At 38.3% G+C, this 23,174-nt stretch overlaps 2 protein-coding genes across 2 annotated transcripts in view; both read left to right on the forward strand.

Moving 5' to 3' along the window:
- The window catches only part of trmu (tRNA 5-methylaminomethyl-2-thiouridylate methyltransferase), a 7,201-nt gene extending 4,030 nt beyond the window's left edge, over positions 1-3,171 (forward strand). Inside the window, exons 7-11 of the mRNA XM_016255251.1 lie at positions 1,216-1,282; positions 1,366-1,466; positions 1,553-1,697; positions 2,122-2,204; positions 2,635-3,171. Of these exons, the coding sequence (XP_016110737.1) occupies positions 1,216-1,282; positions 1,366-1,466; positions 1,553-1,697; positions 2,122-2,204; positions 2,635-2,784 (546 nt within the window). The 3' untranslated portion in view covers positions 2,785-3,171. The remainder of the gene's footprint in view (positions 1-1,215; positions 1,283-1,365; positions 1,467-1,552; positions 1,698-2,121; positions 2,205-2,634) is intronic.
- A 1,800-nt stretch (positions 3,172-4,971) lies between these two features.
- celsr1a (cadherin EGF LAG seven-pass G-type receptor 1a) overlaps positions 4,972-23,174 on the forward strand; it is a 98,945-nt gene continuing 80,742 nt past the window's right edge. Inside the window, exon 1 of the mRNA XM_016255259.1 lies at positions 4,972-8,643. Within this exon, the coding sequence (XP_016110745.1) occupies positions 5,115-8,643 (3,529 nt within the window). The 5' untranslated portion in view covers positions 4,972-5,114. The remainder of the gene's footprint in view (positions 8,644-23,174) is intronic.

Raw genomic sequence — 23,174 nt, forward strand, 5'->3', positions numbered from 1 at the left:
GCTTGACAATCCTCATGAGGCTGCGGTTCTCTCGGTTGGTTGTGTATCTTTTTCTTCCACACTTTTTCCTTCCACTCAACTTTCATTTAACATGCTTGGATACAGCACTCTGTGAACAGCCAGCTTCTTTGGCAATGAATGTTTGTGGCTTACCCTCCTTGTGAAGGGTGTCAATGATTGTCTTCTGGACAACTGTCAGATCAGCAGTCTTCCCCATGATTGTGTAGCCTAGTGAACCAAACTGAGAGACCATTTTGAAGGCTCAGGAAACCTTTGCAGGTGTTTTGAGTTGATAAGCTGATTGGCATGTCACCATATTCTAATTTGTTGAGAGAGTGAATTGGTGGGTTTTTGTTAAATGTGAGCCAAAATCATCATAATTAAAAGAACCAAAGACTTAAACAAGTCTGTGTGCACTGAATTTATTTAATACACGAGTTTCACAATTTGAGTTGAATTACTGAAATAAATGAACATTTCCACGACATTCTAATTTATTGAGATGCACCTGTATATATCAAAAGCTCAACCCTGTCACCAAGGATATTGAGTTTTTCCTTCTTCTGTTTTAAAAAAAATCTCTGTCCACATGAAAAAGCAAACGCATGCCATGAATCACTGTCAAGAGCATGCCAAACCAATAGGTGGCGATATAATCTCAACCGTAAAGGCCTGTTAGCCAATCAGAAGCCTGAAAAAGTTTCCAGTAGGCGGAGATAACAGCGCAGGCGCTGACGTCACAAGCCAAAAACTCCGGTTTCGCTGTCTACACAATAAACACTGCAACCGGAGTTTTTGAAGATCTTCACCCTGTCAGGAGTTTACAAAAATATTCGGTTTCAGTGAACTGGTGCTGCGTTTGCGTGTGGACGAACGGCCTAACAGCGTATTAAAAGCTGCGGTTTTAAAAATAACCGCGTTCGTGTGGACAGGGCCTTAGATCATCGATAACAAACCAACATTTGGCCCTAAACTATCCATCCCTACCTATAGGTTCAATTTGCAACCCTATTACCAATTCTGATATTTTATTTATATGTTTTTAAAATGTAAAGCTCGGATATATAAACTGTATTCCACATTTTGGTAATAGGGTTGCAAAAAATGGCCAAACATCATATAATCAATCAACATGTTTTTAAAAAAAAGCTGATTTTCAGACTGTGTACTGTGTATTTAGTACTGTTTCAAGTCCATGTCAAATTTGTTTTAAAGTACATAGAGCCCAAACCGGGAAACTTTGTCTCCGTTGAAGATGGGAAGATCATGGGGCAGCATAAAGGTGGCTATTAATTTAATAATTGGTCATATTCTCCTCCATGGTGTCTGTGATACTGTAAGACTGATTACTGTATTTCGCCACAGGCTGGTTCACATTAACACTGGGTCAGAGGGCTAGAATAGGAGGACAGGTAGATCCTTGGTTTGTAGTTGATAAAGATATCACGACCGGTGATGTATTTCTGGTGAGTTACTTAATTTATTGAACTAAAAAAAGGCCACAAATGACTTTTCAGGTCGATTGATTCCTAAAATATGGCATCTCTTGTAGGGTCCAACCACTAACCACCCAGCACTGTTCCGAGACACGATGCAGACAGACCGCTTCCATTGGATAGCCGAAGACCCGCCTGTCGAACTTGTCCGAACTCAGATGATGGAATGTCTCTTCCGTTTCATTAACCGGATGCCTTTAAGTGAGTTTTCTTTGTTTTTGCTGCAAATTGTTAGAAAACAGGTCCACTGAAAAAGTTACTTAAGTAATAACCAGCAGCCAATATTTATATATTATTATAAGATTTCATTACAATTTTGAACTAGCATTAATTTTAGTTTTAGTGTTTTGTCACTTTAATTAATAGTCTTATTGTATTTCTGTTTAGCTTTATTTTTATTTCCGTTTTAGTCAGTTTAGTACTTCAACTAAAATACTAAAATTCAGTTGTCAAAATGTTCTTTTTTTTTTAAGTGTAATATTTATTTTGAGAAATTTTTTTCGAATGGTTTGATTTAATAATAGTTTAATAGTTTAATTTTCAGTTTTAGTTAACAATAATAAGACTAGTCTACAGAATCGTCCTGTTGTAAACAGTCCTAATATCAACATCTCGTTTCTTTCAGCTCCATGCACTGTAACCTTGAATCTAGACGGGTCAGTGTGGGTAATGCTGAAAGAGCCAATAAGAGCATTGACACCTGGGCAGGTAATCCAGAAATATCTACACCGCTGAAGAATGTATCTCGAATGTTTAACTCAATTCCTGATAAATCATTTACACTAGACTTTGGGGGAAAAATGGGACTTTCAGAAACCTTTTACTAGATGTATTCAACTCCTGTCTTCCATCACTATGACATATTCTCTATAAATAATGGACTGTAGTCCTTTTTTTTGTTTGTTTTACAAAAACCATCAGCTGGCTGAGCAACAAATGCGATGACATCTTAAGTGATATTATAAAACAAAGTTCAGATGCACATTTCAAGCTTGCTAGGTTGATTGTCAAAAATAAACAGCCTACAGTTAGATTAATTAATTGTATTACTGCGTTAAAATCAGGTAGTATGACCTTCTTGCTTTATACACATAGAAAGCTACACATAGAACCTGACTAGATTGTGTTTGCACTGCAGTTTGCTGTCCTATATAAGGGAGATGAGTGTTTGGGCAGTGGGAAGATCATTCGTCTGGGACCCACACAATTCACTCTTCAGAAAGGTCAAAACTGCCTGAGCTGCCCGCCTAAAGACACAAACCAACAACATCCAGAGCCTGTCAACTGAGACGCACGCATGCAGCACAAACCAGCACCCCTCTTGTGTTTTATCAATAACAAGAACTTAGGGGGCTCTTAGTATTCACAGACATTTAGGATGGGGGAACCCTTAATGTGACTTGTATGTTTTCTGTATTTTTTTCTTAATTGTAATTAATTTGGGAATTGTAATTTATTTGTAAAATACATACGTAGTGATTGTGGTATTGCTCTTTCTTAAGATTTTATACATGCAAGTGGTTATAGTGCCTTTATGGTGCAACAATCCTGACCTATGCAATCTTTCAGACAAATATTAAGCTACAGGTTCACAGTTTGTTCTTCTTGAGTACTGTTACTGAGTTCCTTTCTCTCCCAATAGAGGGCGTGGGAGCATCACTTACTGTATGTCTAGTGGGGGAACCCTTAATGTGACTTGTATGTTTTCTGTATTTTTTTCTTAATTGTAATTAATTTGGGAATTGTAATTTATTTGTAAAATACATACGTAGTGATTGTGGTATTGCTCTTTCTTAAGATTTTATACATGCAAGTGGTTATAGTGCCTTTATGGTGCAACAATCCTGACCTATGCAATCTTTCAGACAAATATTAAGCTACAGGTTCACAGGTTGTTCTTCTTGAGTACTGTTACTGAGTTCCTTTCTCTCCCAATAGAGGGCGTGGGAGCATCACTTACTGTATGTCAAACTCTGCAGGACACCGGCCCTCCAGGACCGAGTCTGGACAGCCCCGGTCTAGTGCCTCTGGACATCTTCCTCAATTTCCATTAAAGACAACTGTAAACAATATAGAGTTAGACAATTGAAATATAACATATGTTAAGGCATTGGGGTTTAGAGAATAAATGATTGACCTCTGATAATATTATAAACAATTTTAAAAAGAAATGTAGGCCTATGACATGAGGATTGGCCTTAATTCCTCATCTGTGTTTTTAAATATGCATGGCATCCCAGTTCAACAAACTGTATAAGAGAAATTTCACACTTTTAAAAATAAAGAACCCTTTCAGTGAACAGTCTTCACAATAACTTCGGAATAACCTTCTTCCATTTTAAAGAACCTTTTGTGCATTGGAAAAGTTCTATGATTGTTAAAGCTTCCTCACCGATGCCAATAAAGAACTTTATTTTTTTTAAGAGTGTAGGTGTATTGCTTTGAAAATATAATTAAGTATTATATATTTTTTGTAGATAAACTTCTTAAGAAAGAAAAATGTTTTCAAAGATGAGCATGCTTTTCTTTCACAAGAAATCCATTGCTTTTTTTATGTCTTATATTAGGAACATAGTGACTATGTGCACGTTGTATCTGTTGAGGAGACATTAATATTGAAGGTAAAATAAACCAATATACGTTTATATCCAATAAAACAGTTTTATTCTCACTTACAATTTTAGTAATACACGTTTTTATGAATACAGGATAAAAAGTACAAGGATATGAAAATACATTTCAAAACTCAAGCTTTTTATTTTTTTTATTTCCAAAGATGAGTAAAAACATCCTTTTAATGATTATTTTGCACCAAACCAAATTTTAATGCTTAAACGTTTCAAAATATTTCCGTAATGTTCACTGACTAGCTATGTTACCACTGTTTTAATAAAAAAAAATTTTTTCGTAAATTATGGCTAGCATTGTATTTTTGTAATGGTTTGTATAGAGAATAAATAATTTATTCATGTACAATTTTGTTTTACTCTACTCGTAGCGAATAACGGACAGGGAATCCAGTATTGATAACAGTTTATTACTTTACAGCCGCTCGTAAACAGCGATTTAAACACGTGTTGCGCTTTCATATCACTTTAAGAGACACTTTAGAAAACTTTATCCATAGCCTAAACAAAACTAGAACGCGCCTATTATAATAAATGAAACGGCGTTTATTTATAATGGAAGCATTCTGCATGCGGAGAGTTGCGTGAAACTTTAATACCGTAGCTTCATTGTTTTTTTCTAGTTTGACGCGCCGCGTCTTAAAAGTCGCCAAAAGAACCAAAGAATAAATGCAGATGTGAATAACAATAGTTGAATTTCCATGAGAGTTATTCTTTAGTCCTGAGAGGAGGTGCGTGCAGGTTTATGTTAATGACTGTGTGTGTGTGTGTGTGTGTGTGTGTGTGCTTGGGGAGAGACGCGCACGCACGGAGCCATTTTGTCCTCATTTAAAACTTAACGTGGGTAATGTCACTTGGTTCCATGGAGACCAGCCTGATAAACTGTGTTTTCCCCTGCTAAAAAGCTACAATGAAGGATAAAAAAAGGTCGACGTGCCGGCAGAAGGAGAGTTGACCTTGTTTTTCTGCATGTTTTGTGGAGTTTTACACCATGGATCTTGTAATGTGTTGGTTATTATGGGTTCACCTTCTCCTCTGCGCTCCTCTCATGGGATGTTTCGACTTGCACCTCTCGGAGACGTTACGTCCTGGAGCTGTTTTGGCCAATTTGTCACTGGGACCAGGTTGGACGTATAAAATAGACAGGACTTTAACTTCCAAGTACATTGGGAACTTTATTAAAGTGGACTGGAGAGATGGAGTAGTGCGTTTAAATGGAGAGGTGGATTGCGCGCTCGCTCCTCACAGCGCGCTGCCTCTTTATTTTAAAATCCAATCATTAACAACCGAAGGACTAGTTAACGCACATTTCAAAGTGTTTGTGCACGGACGAAATTGCGTGTTCAAATATAAAAGGAAGAGAGTGACTAAGCCTGATATCCGCGTGGATTGCATTTATAATTTAGGACTAACTTCCTGCTTTTCACCGGGTGATTTACTCCTTAGTTTTCAGGACTATTTGCCTGTCTTCACAAGAAACTCTGGGGTTTTTATTACTTCTTGCACGTCAGACCACCTGAATGTGTTTGTGCGTAACGGGACTTTACTCGTGAAGGACGCGTACTGTTCGGAGACGGACTTGAGACGCCTTAAAGAGACTATCCGCTGTGCGTTCCACGATTCAAATGGCGAGCCCCTTTCTATGTGCCTCAAATTGCGTTTCGCCTCAGTCCAAACATCATTATTACATTCTGCGCAACACGTATCAAATCAATGGAAACCGAGAATAAAGCGAGCCGTGAATTCAGCGCCTCTTTTTCAGTTACCAAACTACCAGGTTTCTGTGCCAGAGAACGAGCCTGCGGGTACGCGGGTCATCACCCTCAAAGCGACTGACAGCGACCCTGGAGAGGCGGGGAAGATCGAGTATGGCATGGAAGCGTTATTCGACAGCCGTTCGAACGACTTCTTTCGGATAGACCCTCAAACCGGCAGCATTGAGACTGTCCAGCCCTTAGACAGAGAAGTTAAAGACACGCACGTTTTTAAAGTCACGGCAACTGATAATGGCGCACCGCGACGCACTACCACGTCTTACCTTACTGTTACAGTCAGTGACACCAACGACCACGGGCCCGTTTTTGAACAGAATGAATACAGGGTAAGGATACGAGAAAATGTGGAAGTTGGTTTTGAGGTGATTACAGTCCGGGCGACAGATGGAGATGCACCATCCAATGCAAACATGATATATAGGATTGTGAATGGCGAGGGTGTTAATTCTGGGTTCGAAATCGATTCTCGGAACGGACTGGTCAAGATTCGTGTGCGTCCAGATAGAGAAACTATGGCGCAGTATCAGCTGATAGTAGAGGCCAATGACCAAGGAAGGGACCCTGGGCCCCGCAGTGCTACTGCGACAGTGCACATCACAGTTGAAGACGAAAACGACAATTATCCTCAGTTCGGTGAGAAAAGATATGTAGTTCAGGTGCCAGAAAATGTGGCCGTTAACACTAAAGTGGCCCAGGTAGAAGCCACTGACCGAGACGAGGGCAATAACGCTAAGGTCCATTACAGCATAATCAGCGGCAATGTAAAAGGTCAGTTCTTCATTCACACCCCAACCGGAGCCATTGATGTCATAAACCCTCTAGACTACGAAATGATCCGAGAATATAACTTGCGCATAAAGGCCCAGGATGGAGGCAGGCCTCCTCTCATTAACGGAACAGGCATTGTTGTCATCCAAGTTGTGGATGTGAACGACAATGCCCCTATGTTTGTAAGCACTCCTTTCCAAGCCACCGTTTTAGAGAGCGTACCTATTGGATATTCCGTGATTCACATTCAGGCCATTGATTCTGATTCTGGAGAAAATGCTCGTTTGGATTACAGCCTCACAGACACCACTCCAGGCTTTCCCTTCACCATCAATAACAGCACTGGATGGATAACAGTCAGTACTGAGCTGGACAGGGAAACCACTGAGTATTACACCTTTGGAGTAGAAGCCAGAGACAATGGTGTTCCGGTAATGTCGTCCTCAGCTAGCGTTAGCATCACCGTCCTAGATGTGAATGACAACATCCCTACGTTCACCGAAAAGCTATACTCGCTAAAAATCAACGAAGATGCTGTTGTGGGGACCAGTGTGTTAACTGTTACAGCTCTGGACCGTGATGTAAACAGTGTGGTCACCTATCAGATCTCCAGTGGTAATACGCGGAACCGCTTTGCCATCACTAGTCAAAGCGGAGGTGGACTCATCACGCTGGCACTGCCATTAGATTACAAACAGGAACGCCAGTACGTTCTGACTATCACCGCCTCGGATGGTACACGCTTCGACACCGCGCAGGTGTTCATCAATGTAACTGATGCTAACACTCACAGACCCGTGTTCCAGAGCGCCAGCTACCATCAGACCTTCAGCGAAGACCGACCCATTGGATCAACTGTTGTGGTAATCAGTGCCACAGATGAAGATACAGGTGAGAATGCACGTATTACCTATATCATGGAGGACAATGTTCCACAGTTCAAGATTGATCCGGACACAGGTGCCATCACCACGCAGATGGAGATAGACTATGAAGATCAAGCCTCCTACACATTGGCCATCATTGCTCGTGACAATGGAATCCCTCAGAAGTCCGACACCACCTATGTGGAAATCATTGTCCTGGATGCCAATGATAATACGCCACAGTTTGGGAGGGACAAATATCAGGGCACCGTGTTTGAAGACGCACCTGTGTTCACAAGTGTGCTCCAGATATCTGCTTCAGACAGGGACTCAGGGTCTAATGGGCGTGTGAGCTACACCTTTCAAGGTGGCGATGACGGGGAAGGAGACTTCATGATTGAGCAATACTCTGGAATAATAAGAACACAAAGGAAGCTGGACAGAGAGAACGTTCCAGTGTATAACCTGAAGGCCTATGCAGTTGATAGAGGAGTTCCTCCTCTCAAAGCAGCAGTGGAGATCCAGATTTCTGTGTTGGACATCAATGACAATGCTCCTGTTTTTGAGAAGGATGAACTGTTTATCTACATCAAAGAAAACAGTCCTGTTGATTCAGTGGTTGCCCGGATCAACGCCATGGATCCAGATGAAGGAACCAACGCTCAGATATTGTACCAGATCGTGGAAGGAAATATCCCGGAGGTCTTTGATTTGGATATATTCACTGGAGACTTAAAAGCACTCGTGGATTTGGACTACGAGACCAAAATGGAGTATGTCATAGTCGTACAGGCCACGTCCGCACCTTTGGTCAGCAGAGCAACCGTCCACATTCGTCTGATTGATGTCAACGACAACGATCCTGTCCTGCAGAATTTTGAGATTATCTTCAATAACTACGTCACCAACAAATCCAACAGTTTTCCGTCTGGGATTATAGGAAAGGTACCTGCCTATGACCCAGATGTGTCAGATAAGCTCAAGTATAGTTTCATTGAAGGGAATGAGCTGAGTTTGCTGATTCTTAACCCAAATACCGGAGAGCTCAAACTCAGCAAAGATCTGGATAACAACAGACCTCTGGAGGCCACCATGAAAGTTTCTGTCACAGGTCAGTTAACTTTTCTTTGTATCTCTTGAATGAACTCTTTGTCTTTGCTTGAAATGTCTCTGAAGTTTGAGATTTTGCAGTGTAGGGTAAGCAGTAACAACAGACCTCTGGAGGCCACCATGAAAGTTTCTGTCACAGGTCAGTTAACTTTTCTTTGTATCTCTTGAATGAACTGTCTTTGCTTGAAATGTCTCTGAAGTTTGAGATTTTGCAGTGTAGGGTAAGCAGGGGGAAAAATATGATTCATTTGAATATGTTGGTTTGATGTCAATGATGGATCAATAATTTCAGGCTGTTTGCTGCAGGCTGAACCACAATCCTGTTCTTCTGCTTATGAGGTGTTTGTTAGAAATGTTGAAGAAGCCAAGAACCGTTTGTGCGTGAGAATGAAGTTTCAGTTCACTTTTAGAGGATTATTTAACTTCTTTTAAATCTGTATCCCCGCCAGTATTCTCTTATGAAATGTTTGAGATGAGCAACATATTATATTGTTAAATAAATTACGTGCCTCTTAGTATTGTAATGACAATGCGCTTTTGGAGACTTACTCCTCACTGCCAGATCACTCAGTTTATCTCTTCATTCTCTGTGATAATTTATCCCACAGTCACAGTTGGCAGTGTTAGATTATACCATGCTCACATATACAGCCAGCCTCTTCAAATGGCATCAGCTTCTCATATCTCACCCTCTTCCTTCTCTGTTTCTGTCCTCCTTTTCTATCTCTCTTTTCCTCCCACATACTGCTCTTCCTGTTAATTTGCAACTTGCAATTCAAATACATCACACAGAATACAGCTCTCTTGTCTGTGCTTTGTGGCTTTACGGCCGTGTCTTTGTTGGTCTGATTGCCGGTCCTCATCTGAATGTGCATGCTCATGGTCATTGTTGGGGTTGTAATGAGCCGCATTCATGCCATGCTCTCTCATTCATGACAAAGACACATCGGTTTCCATTGCCATTGCAATTCCCACCCTCTTTTACCCCCTCTTATTTCACACAGATCTCTTTCTTTTTGGTCTGATAAGCTAATACATTTTATTCCTTGGACATGCCCACATGTCAGATGTTAGGTAGCCATTAACACTGCTTATGTGACCTCTTCACCTCTAGCCCAGGGAAAAGGAAACGGCCCTTAAGGGAAAACATGTGACAGAGCTCTTAGCTAGATGTGAATGTCTACACTGGTCTGTGAGTGAATTAGTTAATGCTTTTAACTAATAATGAGGTGTCTCAAATTCAGCCTTCCTTTAAAATGTAACAAATGTTTTTTGATCATGCAATTTTTGAGTCTTAGCAGAGCTGAACGACGACAGATTAGACAGAAATAATTTAGTTAAATTGTTTTGTTTTCCATCAGGTATTTGCTATATTAAGTTAAGAAACTGCATAAATGCATTACTATTTGCTGTTTATATTGGTTATACTAAAGGTTAGGGTTTTTGTTTAAACCATCAAACCTAAGTATTAAACGCTGATCTTACTTTTAACTAATCTGACTTATCATTTTGACCTGGCAAACAATAAAACAGGCAAAATAATAGAAAATTAATACAATTTTCAACCCGAGTGGCCTGAGCCACATCTAGGGACCAAAATATCATATGGCGCTTTTCCACTGCATGGTACGGCACGGTACGGCTCGGTACGGTTCACTTTTGGGGGGTTTTCCACTGGGTACAGTACCTGGTACTTTTTTTAGTACCACCTCGGTTGAGGTTCCAAGTGAACCGTACCGTTACCAAAACGTGACGTGTAAACTCTGCTGATCACTGATTGGCCGGAGAGAATCGTCACTACCTGCGTCACTGAACTTGCGCCACAAACACAACAAAACCGCTAGATTTAAATCAGCACAGCCAGCGAAGAATCGAACGCAACAGTTTTGAATGAGCGCACCCTCAAAAACATCATGTTGAACAATATATTAGACTGCTATAAAACCTGGTTCTTTAAGTGTTACCACATTTTTAGCTCACAAATGGAACACTACGAAGACACTGTTATCTTTCACACCTCAACAGGTGTTTTTCTTATCGACTTAGTTACTTAATTATTTATATAAGTACTTGGGGACACACAATAAGTCCCAGATATGTCCCTGATAAAAGCGAGTTAACATTCTAGTCAAAACAAGGGCCATTCTAGCCTAAAATAACACCGGTTTGCACAGCAAACACGACGGAGTGAGGGCTGTGTGTTTGAACAGTAACCTAATCTCTCTTATCTATGTCTGCTAACATTCAACAAGCCTTTTCCCGATTTGAGGGGTGTCCTCTGCAAAATGATGCTGCCTTTTTTTTTTTTTTTTTTTTGCCCTGCACCTTTGTGCTTTGTTTCACCGGATCAATACGGGTGATAAGCCATCTGTCAAGGCCTCGAGAAAGATGGAGCCAGCCATCATTTATACTGGTGAAATTGCACTTTGTTGATGCCTTTCTTCATCTTTTGATTTTGATCCATGTCACATCTAAAGAGAAGAGTGGAGGTAATTCATCACTTCTAGCCATTCTCTTCCTTTTTTACCCCTGCTGTCAGCAAATGAGCCTGCCAATACATGCATACGTTTTTAGCGGGTTGAGCTTCTGCCCGTGGGCCACTGCGTCTGTGTCTCATGTAGTTGACTGTAGCCCACTCAGCGCTGCAGGACTCACATACCTGGACTGTTCTACATTGCATTACCAAACTCTCTGAACTTGTATTTCAGTTGGGACTTGAAGACATCTTGCAAAAAGATCTTCTAATTGTCAGATGGTTGAAGTTTATAGATAAATGATTCCACATGGAAATTACACTTTTTTTTTACTGAAACAGTTTACTTTGAAATTGTAGAAAGAAATAGTATCTTCTCGTAAAAAGTACTCCAATGAAATTCTGCAAAACTGATATAAACAGAGTAAAATCAATTAAGTTAAGGGAGACTGAGGGCAGCTAAAACACGCCAAATATACAATTATAATTGTTAATTTAACCTTTAAAAATGTGTAATGAACACAATTTCATCTAAATATGTAGCTAAAGACTACAGAAATGTATTAATTGACCAAAGTAGGCTATATTAATTAAAAAGATATGAAATCAAATTTCATATAAATCCAGCGTAGCGTTAGTTCTGGCAGGTCACGTTAGTCAAGCTCGCATCAGCTGACTCTCAGCTGATCCCCATCAACCTATGGGAATACGACACCTATCTAAGTGTTCATATATAAGGTCCCGCAGTAGTATCAGCAGTTTTCGCATTGCTCAATAGCTAATTACCCTCCTCCATCCCCAGCTCCTCCTCTGTCAGTCAGGATTCAGCCTTCTGATTCTCCTTTGAATCAGACTAATTCTAAAATGTGTACATAACATTATTGAACTTTAACGATATCTGCAATACATTTATGTTGGTTCTGTTCTGTTTAACCTGTGGGGGTTATAACTGCTCTCCTAGCATGGATGCGCAGGGAGTTCTTGCCCAGAACAGAACCATACCGCCAATCCAAACGGTATGCTAATTGTCAATCATCTTTGACGATAGTGGTCCTGACAGAATTATAACGTAGATACCACATATATTTTGTCCTAAACTTATTTTATTCATGACAACTAAAATAATAAGTACCATATTAAGGGGAAACTGTCCAATACAATATTAATAATCACTATAAAATAAATGTGACCCTGTCTATAAAATCCATGGCTAAAGTCTAAAAATCGAATTATGAGATAACAAACAAAAGTTTGATTTCAACCATTATTTTCGCTATGCTTTGCCATGGTCAATATTAAAGTCAATATTAAACATATCAAGGTTACATTTTCACCGAATGTTCTTTACATTATGAAGGATGATTTTATGTAAAAAAAAAAAAAAAAGGCTTTAGCGGGGTTTTCACAGGCAGTGTCACAAATTATATCATTGCTAATTTGAGGTGTGCTCTTATTTAAGATATAGTTGGATAAAATCATAATCCTGCATCTGCCCTATAAAGGAGGCATCTGTAACATTCTGACGTTTTGAATTCAATTCAATGTGTCGATCAAATATTTTGAAACGACAAAATGAGAGGCAGCGGATGTGTAGAACTCAAAGTCTTTCAGTGAGTGATATGGATTTCTATATCTATGGAGTTCTGCAGCTGTCGATTCCCCTCAAGTCTACCTATGAGTAAATGGAGTAATGAGACGAGTTATTTGTTTGCAATGACTGTTATTAATGTTATGCCATGATACAGTATGTAGGTGAAATGTAAAACCCTTCGAACTACCCCATAGAGCTGATATGATAAATAATGTGGCTAAATAAAGGATAAACTGTTTACTAGAAAGACTGTGAATTGTTTTAAGTTGTAGAAGCTGTTTCGTGTGTGGGTCAGGCTCGGGCTGGCCAGCTGTGTCCTTAGATCTGCTTTCTGACATCCACACAGCAGCTGTAAGAGAAACAGACATAGACTGTAATCACTGTGAAACTGCCTGTCCCCTGTCATCTGCATGTCATTAACAGAGGAGATCTTCAGTCCAGGTGTGACTGTCCTTCTACCTCGTCTACACATGACCCTCTGACCTCTGACATCACAGACATGCTGTGGGTGTCACTCTGTTAAACATACTTTGTTGAAAATGACGAATCTCACTCAATAGAATATTGGTCGTAAATAGGACTGAAATAGTGAAAGAAAGTGGGGTGAAATAATATGTACCCTACTATTATTTTTACAGTGTTTTATGAAGAAGGTGTGATCCCAGGTGAAAAAAAAAACCTGGGTGCACATCCATAATGTACTTAAAAGTGCTCTATTTCCACTTAATATACTAAAAAATATTCTTTAGTACATAAGATAAACGTATGATTCACCTGTGCTATTTTGGGGCACCATGAATATGAACTAAAATGTGTTTTTAACATACTTTCTCTATATTTAAAAAATGCATTTAGTCACCACTTGAACCCATTTTGAATACACCAGTACACTCAAGCGTGTAACTAAATACATTTTTAAAATACAGAGATAAAAGCAAATTTTAGTTTATATTCATGGCGTCCCAAAATAGCACAGTTGAGTACACTTAGATGATCTTAAGTTTATCTTAAGATGTACTAAAGAATAATTTTTAGTATATTAAGTACAAAATTAGTGCGAGGAAAAAGAGCACTTAAAGTACATTATGGAAGTGCACTTATTTTCACCTGGGGAGTGATGCAAAACTCATTTTCACAAAGCTGTTTGTGTTGGTATGTGGTTGTATTAGGAGTTTTGTGTTTGTTTAGGTTTATTTTAGTTTTAGTATTTTAGGACTGCCAATGTTATTCATTACTTTCTGCTAACTGGTATCAATTAAAAATGTAAACTTTAACACAGGCATGTTGATAAAGGTTTTAAGTTATAATATACAAAGTAGGGCTGTGCGATATTGAAAAAAAATGTGATACGTGATACCTTGTTAAAAAATGCGATATTCGATATGCGATACGCGATACGATATTGCTTAAAGTGTGAAAAATCTATTTAAATTATATTTTAAAGTGAAAATTATGTAACCAGTTTGTTTCACATTCTTTCTTGGAAAAGAAAGAATCACTACAACTTCTGAAAGTGACCAGCAGTGTTTTAGCATTACATAAATAAGTAATGACACATAAAAAAAGTAATGTCACAAATCAGAAAATGTAATTTAACATCAACGTGAATGACAGAAAAATGAATGAAACTAATTTTATATCATTGTGACTTTGCTTTCCACACACTTTAAGTACTTCGTCATATACCACAGCAAAAACTATAGTCTGAGAAAGTTCAAACATGATTAAAGGCAAGTGAACAGTCAGTAAAAAAAAGACATGATATGAATCACTGGGGTTCTGGGTGGTTATTCAGTGCCCTAAGTCAACCACCATCTTTAAGGGGGAAGTCGTGGCCTAATGGTTAGAGTCGGACTCATTTGCCCAAAGGTTGTGGGTTCGAGTCTCGTACCTCGGATTGTAGGTGGGGGGAGTGAATGTAGCTCTCTCAATACCTTCAATACCACAACTGAGGTGCCCTTGAGCAAGGCACCGAACCCCCAACTGCTCCCCGGGTGCCGCAGCATAAAAATGGCTGCCCACTGCTCCGGGTGTTTGTTCACTGCTGTGTGTGTGCACTTTGGATGGGTAAAATGCGGAGCACTAATTCCGAGTATGGGTCACCATACTTGGCCACATGTCACGTCACCTTAATATTCCAACCTGATGTCATGAAAAGTTTTACATTTTGGTGAATTGGTGGGGAGTTTGTATGAGTGAAAACATACAGATTTTAGAAATAAGCATAAGAGCCCACCCCTAAACCTAAACCTCAGTAGGGTGTTAGCAGATTGTTCAAAAATGTATTAATGTGATTGAACAAATTCAAATTTAATTCACCAAAAGGTAAAATTGCTATGAGAGAGTGTCTCTAGACACAAACACCGTTCCATTGCTGAAGTTATAGTAGACGTAACAAAAAAAGACTCAAGGTCTGTGTACTCTAAACGAGCTCAGTTTTATTGAAACTTTTTCAGTTGACTTGCATTGCTATATCCGTCCCTAGTGACTGCTGAAAGTCTTATTAGATTACTGTGTCAGCACTGTTTTCTTACCCGTCTTTATTTGGTGCAGTTCCACTTGAACATGTCCTTTATTAACAGACAGACAAATGGCCTCTACTGTATTTGATACTAGCAATTTTGGTTAACCGCAGGTTTCTTTAGAATTTCAAAAGGTAAAAGTCTACAAAATTATTTTCAAAAGGATGAAGATCCTCCTCCTCCTTCTCCTCGCATTCCTGCACTCTGATAGCAGAATACAGCCTGAGACCGGGACACATGAACATTAATTAAGCTAAAATAACAGTGCGAGCTGTCTGCATCTCTGTTAAATGAGCAGGAAAGGAATTTGATTCATGTTTAATCTTGCAAACTCATTTGAAGGTGGAGAGAGAAGACAGAGACAGTGATGTGGTCTCGAACCAGTGCCAAGAGGGGCAAACAATAACCGCTCAAGGTTTGGGTCATTCGAGGGTATCTACACGAACATATGGGTCAGCATTGTGTTTAAAGAAGAGCCTTTGTACGCTTTTAAATAGTTTTAGTTGAGCTATAAAGTTTCCAGGCCTCATTTGTCCTTGACTGCTGGGAAATATCTGTCATGATAATGAATATGTTCATCCTTTTTTGTACATTTTAAAGGAATTTTCTGGTTTAAATACTTATGCTCTGCCACAGAAAACATTTTTCACTCGCTCTGATTTTCAAAACAAACGTCATGTTTACTTACGAAGTTAAGTGTAAGTCATTCCAAGGGACTTAAAGCAAAAATATGCAGCCCATATTTTTATTGAAGAGCAAAAATGTGTGTTATTTCATCTATAAAGTTGTTTAACTCGTCCTTGTAGCAGAGGGACTATACTGTTCTGGGCTGAGAATCTTTTCTGGTTGTTTTACCAACATAATTCATTTGGGTGGAGTTTGCTCAATGTAAACAGTACTTTGTGGATAGTTATGCCCCTTTTTGGTGTTCTTAAATATATTGTGCATACAAATCATACCTGGCTCTTACCGGTTTCACATGAGCACGACTGTAGTTGGAAGATTTAATATAACTTTTCACAGACAAGTTTAATAAGTTAATCTAGTTTTCAAGTTTAAACATATAATATCTACATCTTCCTTTACTTGTCAGGGCTTTATGAAATTTTCTGCATGCCGTATATATAGAGTTCACTTGTTTTGAACCCCAAACATTCTTTTAATTGAGTGGATTTTCATGTAAATCTCATGGAGTTACGCCTCACATCCAGCTTGACCGGTGCAGTGGAGACAACTTGGAAAATAAATTACAGGCCTTTTTTCAAGAACCGCCTTCTGGGTGCTTGTCTGAAAATGGCACACTACCGAGATCTGAACCACAGTTCGCTCCACCTGTGGTCTCCATAAATGTCAGAGATGTTTGATGATGTTCCACAGCCCTTTGCATTGAATACCTTCAGTGAAGATGAACTTTTGCCCATCCAGAAAATTAATAGTCTTCATTCAATCTTAAAAACAACTTCCTCTAACTCAACAGAAATATGAAGCGCTCCTGAAGTGGCAGGAAATCCTACAAAGCATAGAATCTCTGAATGGCGGCATTCAGTGAAGAATGATATATAAACTTTCCGCCTCTTTGTAGATTTTCTAAGCCTCTTTAAGAATACCATGAACTCTCGCCCAGGATTAAATGGCTGTTTGTTCAGACAGATCTCTGGTTGGGCAGTCCGGACAGGTTGGGTAGTCATCAAGGTGCGTTTTTTAACCATCTAGTCCTGACCTGTGAGCTTAGGTGAAGTGGAGGTTCCATTCTTAGGGGCTAGATTTAGTCCAGACGTTCAGACGTAATCCAGATCTGTGATTCCCCTGGCTGGAAGTCGGAAGGGGAACCTGTTCGCGTGTAACACGACACACTTTCCGCTCTATCCCGACCCTATCCTGCCGCACATAAAAGATGTCTTTGTCCTTAACACTAAGGAGCTAGAAAAGCATCTATTTCAGCCAACGGACAAAAAGTGTGACATTACATGTGTCCAGTGGTGACCGACTCTGCGTTTGGAGAAATATACTCCAAATGCCATCAATGCACAGCATTTAGGGATTATGAGGGAAATTAAAGCCACTTTTGCTTTCAAAGACTTTTCTGTTTTAGCTCATCATGCATGAACTAGCACATGCTTTTCTATAATGGCTGGCCTGTAATTCAATATTATTATTAATACTGGTGTATGACAATGCCACTATATAATAGAAGCATGTATTTGATAACAAATACTTGCGTCTTGGCTGTTCTGCTCAATAGTTTTAGTGACATGCTTTTGCTGTTGGGGTGTTTTGGTCGTTGAGAAATGCGATACCTGGGCGGCTATCCAACACGTTTTAAGCTGTGCATTGTGGGTGATATTATATCACTCCGCTAAAAATACGTGTTGTCAAGAAATCAGCTAATGTACAGCATGTGTTCTTAAAAATTAAATTTTTATCTATCTGTAATATGATTATTATAGAAAGTAATTATATTTAATAAATAGTACAGTTTTTTATATATTATATCACTCCGCTAAAAATACGTGTTGTCAAGAAATCAGCTAATGTACAGCATGTGTTCTTAAAAATAAAATTTTTATCTATCTGTAATATGATTATTATAGAAAGTAATTATATTTAATAAATAGTACAGTTTTAATTATTATTTAGTACAGTTAAACTTGCTTACATTGTTGTTTATTTGTCGTAAAAATGCAGTGCAAAAAATGACATAAAAATTTTATCTAGTTGCTTAACTTCTACCAACCGCTTTTGGCTTATAAGCTAAAAAGTTCATTTGGACACTGGAACCAGTATGTTGGGCATATTTTTAGGGCTGCACCGAATGTTCGGCAACCAAAATTATTCGGCCGAAAATAGCAAAAAAAGCGAGAGACTGTTTAGTACTGCATCACATGTCTTCGATGAGAAGAGGAAGGGGTGATTGATGCTGGTTTACTGTATGATGATTGAAATTGCGAAATGGCCTTAAACAATTAGTAAATAAACTGCAGAACGTTATGTTTTTTAAATCACGCTCGAATTGCAAGTGTTCTGACAGCGCTGCACAAACTCGCGGTGCTATCTGCTCGTTAGCCAGGGGTCAAAGTCCAAACCGCGAGGGAAATCTGTGCTGAAACGGTGTTACTCGTTAGTTGATCAGTCACATTTTTATGATTTGTTTTACAAGGCACGTGACAATGCGATACGTGCGACGTATTCATAATGAGACTCATTTATAAATCTGCTATCAACAAAAAGAAGCCCTGAGGTCTTCCTGCGCGTTTCCGCCAAAATAAAAGTTGAGAAAAAGCAAGAACTCCCTCAACATTCATAAATGTTAGTATTGTAATTTTACTGTTGTTCTGTAAAATAAAATAAAAAGTAAGACAATAATAATGATAATAATTTCAACAGCTCTGTTAATATGTTTATTATAACATTTCCACGTAGTGTTCAAATTGGGATCTGTAATATTTTCTAATGTTTTAAAAGAAGGCTCTTCTGCTCAGCAAGGCTGCTTTTATTTGTATAGTATAAATACATGCCTGATTCAAGAAGTGGGTCTGATGGCCAAAAAAATATTATTTGACTAACTTATTAATTTTAAGTTAAATTGTGCTTTGTTGGTATAATGTCTGCTAGAATTTTTAAATTGTTGTTTTGTAATTGATTTTTTCTTTGAAAAGCAAGACGAAACAGTAAAAAGCACATTTTGGCTATTTAATTTGTGCAATGATGAAAAAAATGGGCAAAATACATGGGGGAAAAAAACTCGAAAAACCGTGTTCGGTATTCGGCCTTCATCCTTCGGCCCAGTGTTTCATTTTGTTCGGCTTCGGCCAAGAATTTTCATGTCAGTGCATCCCTACATATTTTTGTTGTTTCGTTGGCTTAAAGGGGTCATATGATGCGATTTCAAGTTTTCCTTTCTCTTTGGAGTGTTAACAATACAACTAAAATTCATAGCCTCCTTTTCGTCCATGTCAAATTAAATGTTGTCAGCCTGACAAAAATCTGAACAAGACAACATGGAAATACTTGAATATGCCTACAGAAAATGTGACCACTAACAAGAGAAAGTTGTTGGTTAACCAAAGTCACGAGAGGCTTGCAGGGTGTTTTGCATTTTTTAGTCTTCTTTTTGAGATGCACTTTATACTTTTTGACCCTTCAGGCAAAGCTTAACCAACTTAGATGTACTGAATTTGTCCTGTCATTTAGAGGTGTCAAGCCTCCGTTTTAAAAATGGTGTCAAATACTGGAATCTTTGAAAACAGTGACGTCATGCGCATGCCTAGTACATGTTAGGTATGTAGACATGCGCAATACGTGTCGATTTTAAAGGCAAGCGCGAACAAACATACACAACAATGGCGGAGCACATGGTACTGTTGTTGCTGCTCAAGAGTTTGCTAACGCTTCTTCGCTTCTGTGGATTTACTTCACCAGTATTGCAATATTGCACATAATCGCTTCCCTACAGGTACTGTTTACTAAGTAACAAGGTGTCGTGTATACGTGAAACTTTCTAAAAACGCAAGGGAAAAACTTTTCAGTTTTTGACTACATCATTGTCGTGTAAACGTAGCTTAAAGCCCCGTTCACACCAAGAACGATAACTATAAAGATAACGATATTAGCGTCCACACCAGCGAATGATATCGTCTGTTTATTCTAAGCGCACATGCGTCTGTCGCTTTAAATTCTTGCGCTCGTTACAGATTCTGATTGGCTGTCAGTGTTTTATCGTTCATCAGTTGGGAAAAAATCGTTTTGAAAGTGATCACAACGATTTCGTTCCTTTGTATCGTTATCGTTATAGTTGTGGTACGTCCACACCAGCGAATGATATCGTCTGTTTATTCTAAGCGCACATGCGTCTGTCGCTTTAAATTCTTGCGCTCGTTACAGATTCTGATTGGCTGTCAGTGTTTTATCGTTCATCAGTTGGGAAAAAATCGTTTTGAAAGTGATCACAACGATTTCGTTCCTTTGTATCGTTATCGTTATAGTTGTGGTATGAACTATACTATTCTTTAATATTGAGAACGATTTTTAGAACTATATCTTTATCGTTATCGTTATAGTTATCGTGCTTGGTGTGAACGGGCCTTTAGACTGAATGATTTTCATTACTATATTAGTGTCTATTTCTTATTAACTGTTCAGTTAAGCTCCTTCTTGATCGTGCTGTTTTACCTTTGCTAATTTCTTTATTTACAGTTCTGTGTTCACGTTATGGCAGTGTCCCTTGGGCTTCTCTTCAATGCAAATACTCCTATAAAAAGGAGAGGGGGAGGTTCAAGGGGGTTTCCATGTCAAAAGGCTTCTCTTGAATGAATGTGGGTCGTCAGAGCTAGTGTAAGGGTCCGGCCCATTGTCCACACTGTTCCTAGGTGTTGCGGACTCGTCAGGGTGTCTCAGTTCACAAAGCCTTTAATGGACTGACAGACAATGCATCAGCCTGCGAGGGTTTCTGTGGTACTGGTACATTTAAATTGGCCATGAACTTTGGGGGTGTCGGAAGTTTTGTTGACTGTCTGCAGGTTCTCCTTTCGTATGTTAAATAGAATCACCGTTTGTTGTTAATCATTTGTTGTTCAATGTTAGGTTTAATGTGAACTATGCAATTAGGGCTCTAGACTGACAGATGTCTTTTATGCCTGTTAAGGTCAACAGGAAATTAAATGAACTTTATTTATTTTCTTATTATCTGGTCCTATTGCACGCAGTCAATCAGTGCACAATATTCTCCACACAAAAACATTTTTCTCATAATATTTAATTAAATGTAATAACTTTCTCCATCTGAAACTACTTTTCTTTTTCTGCTGATGTAATCAGGGCTGTGTGGGTGGGGAAACTAAATATTAACCAATAAAATCATAGCCTAATATACATGATCCAATCAAATCCCAGTAAATAAAATGAAGTCATCCAACATTATTGCCTACGTTAATGCATCACATCGTGCAAGTTAAATGCATTGCATATGCACATCCTGACCTTTAAATAAGAAAATAGTATAAATTGCATTTTTTTTTACAACAACAACCAATTAAATTAGCCCTTGTGTCTTCTGTATACTGCCATAGATGTTCTTTCAGATGTTATATCTGTGTCCTTTTTTTTGTCCTGCCCTTTACCACAAGCAGATGCCTATAGCATGTGTCCCCATGTCTGGTCAGTCGGAGAGGTTTAACGGCCCTCTCAGTCATCTCTGTGATGTTAGGAATTCGTTTTCTGTACAGGGACAGATGCAACAGATGCATTCTAAACATGTTTCCTACATGAATGCATTATTTTTTTCTGGAGACTCAAGGTTCTCAGTTGTTTTATTTACTGTATGTGTCATCTGTATGTCTCAGATTTTTTTTACTAAGATTCCTATAAAGACATAAAAAATAATTGAGTCCATTGTTGAGATACAATAATAGTATAAGAAATAAAGTGGATATGCATATGCTCAAACCATTCAGTTTTGGGAGAAGTTGATGCAAGAATACTGAGTGCATATTACATATCAGTTTAAGCACAGTTTGATACATTACTGACATCTATTATTGTAGGAGACACATGTAAGATTGGTTTTTTTTCTCAAGTGAAACATCTGAGAAGCAGAAGACATAAGCAAAAGCCCCCTTTTGTACTCCATTTAATCTAATTGATGTGTTGGAGAAGCCATTGAGATTTAAGAGATCTCATTTGTGATTTTCTTTCCTGTGAGACTGTCTCTCAGACATCATTGTGGACAACAGATTTACTCATTGTTGCAAGCAAAGAGGCCTTTTCCTTTAATAAGGGATGCCACGGTGTCACACCATAGGAGAAACTGCTGTTTGTCTTGGGATTATTTACCCACAATGCACCAGTGGTCTTATTTCTTTATTATGTATTTACCTTCATGTTATGTTCCTGTTTAACGCATGTCTTGGAGTTATCTGCGGGTTTATTCAGATCTTTTTGGGTGCGATTGCGGTGTGTGCTGATGTGTAATTGATGCTTAGCATGTTTTTTTTAATTTTTTATTTGTGACCCTGGACCACAAAACCAGTCATAAGGGTAAATTTTTTTTTAAATTGAGACTTATACATCATCTGAATAAATATATACATCATCAGCTGAATAAATAAGATTTCCATTGATGTATGGTTTGTTAGGGTAGAACAATATTTGGTCGAGATACAACTTTTTGAAAATCTGGAATACAAAATACTAAGAAAATAGCCTTTAAATTTGTCCAAATGAAGTTCTTAGCAATGCATATTACTAATCAAAAATTAAGTTTTGATATATTTACGGTAAGAAATGTACAAAATATCTTCATGGAACTTAATCTTTATTTAATATCCTAATGATTTTTGTCATAAAAGAAAAATCGATCATTTTGACCCATACAATGTTTTTTGGCTACTGCTACAAATATACCCCAGCGACTTAAGACTGGTCTTGTGGTCCAGGGTCACATTTAGATTTTGTTAATTTTTGTATTATTTATTTTATTTACTGTAACTGGTCAACTTTATGTTTTGACTAAATTATTTTAAAGGATCCTGTTATAAATACATTTTTAAGTATAATTTAAGTCATATAATAAAAACAAATTGAAATGTAAAATATAAAATACAGAAAGAAATAATAATAAAAAATAATAATAATTATATATAGCATGTCACACCACAAAATACCAAACAACTACACAGATAATTTTATCATTGCACAAGGTTGTATTGCTGTGCGCATTGACTGCAAGTATAACTACACTATTATTACTGTGATGACAGCACTGCATACTGCATACCATAAGCCAAACTCTCTCTGTCTTTGTTGTTCTTCCCTAAACTAAAAGTAGCATGTGTCAGCATCCTGTTATCCTTCTTACAAACCCGCCCACACACACACACACACACACACACAAAGGTTCAGGGAAATTATGTTAACGGAGTTCTGAGGAAAGCCCAAAGTTTTAGCAAGAC

This window comes from Sinocyclocheilus grahami, unplaced genomic scaffold (assembly GCF_001515645.1).
Source record: "Sinocyclocheilus grahami isolate Dianchi unplaced genomic scaffold, SAMN03320097.WGS_v1.1 scaffold1324.1, whole genome shotgun sequence".
In the NCBI taxonomy this organism is placed as follows: Eukaryota; Metazoa; Chordata; class Actinopteri; order Cypriniformes; family Cyprinidae; genus Sinocyclocheilus; species Sinocyclocheilus grahami.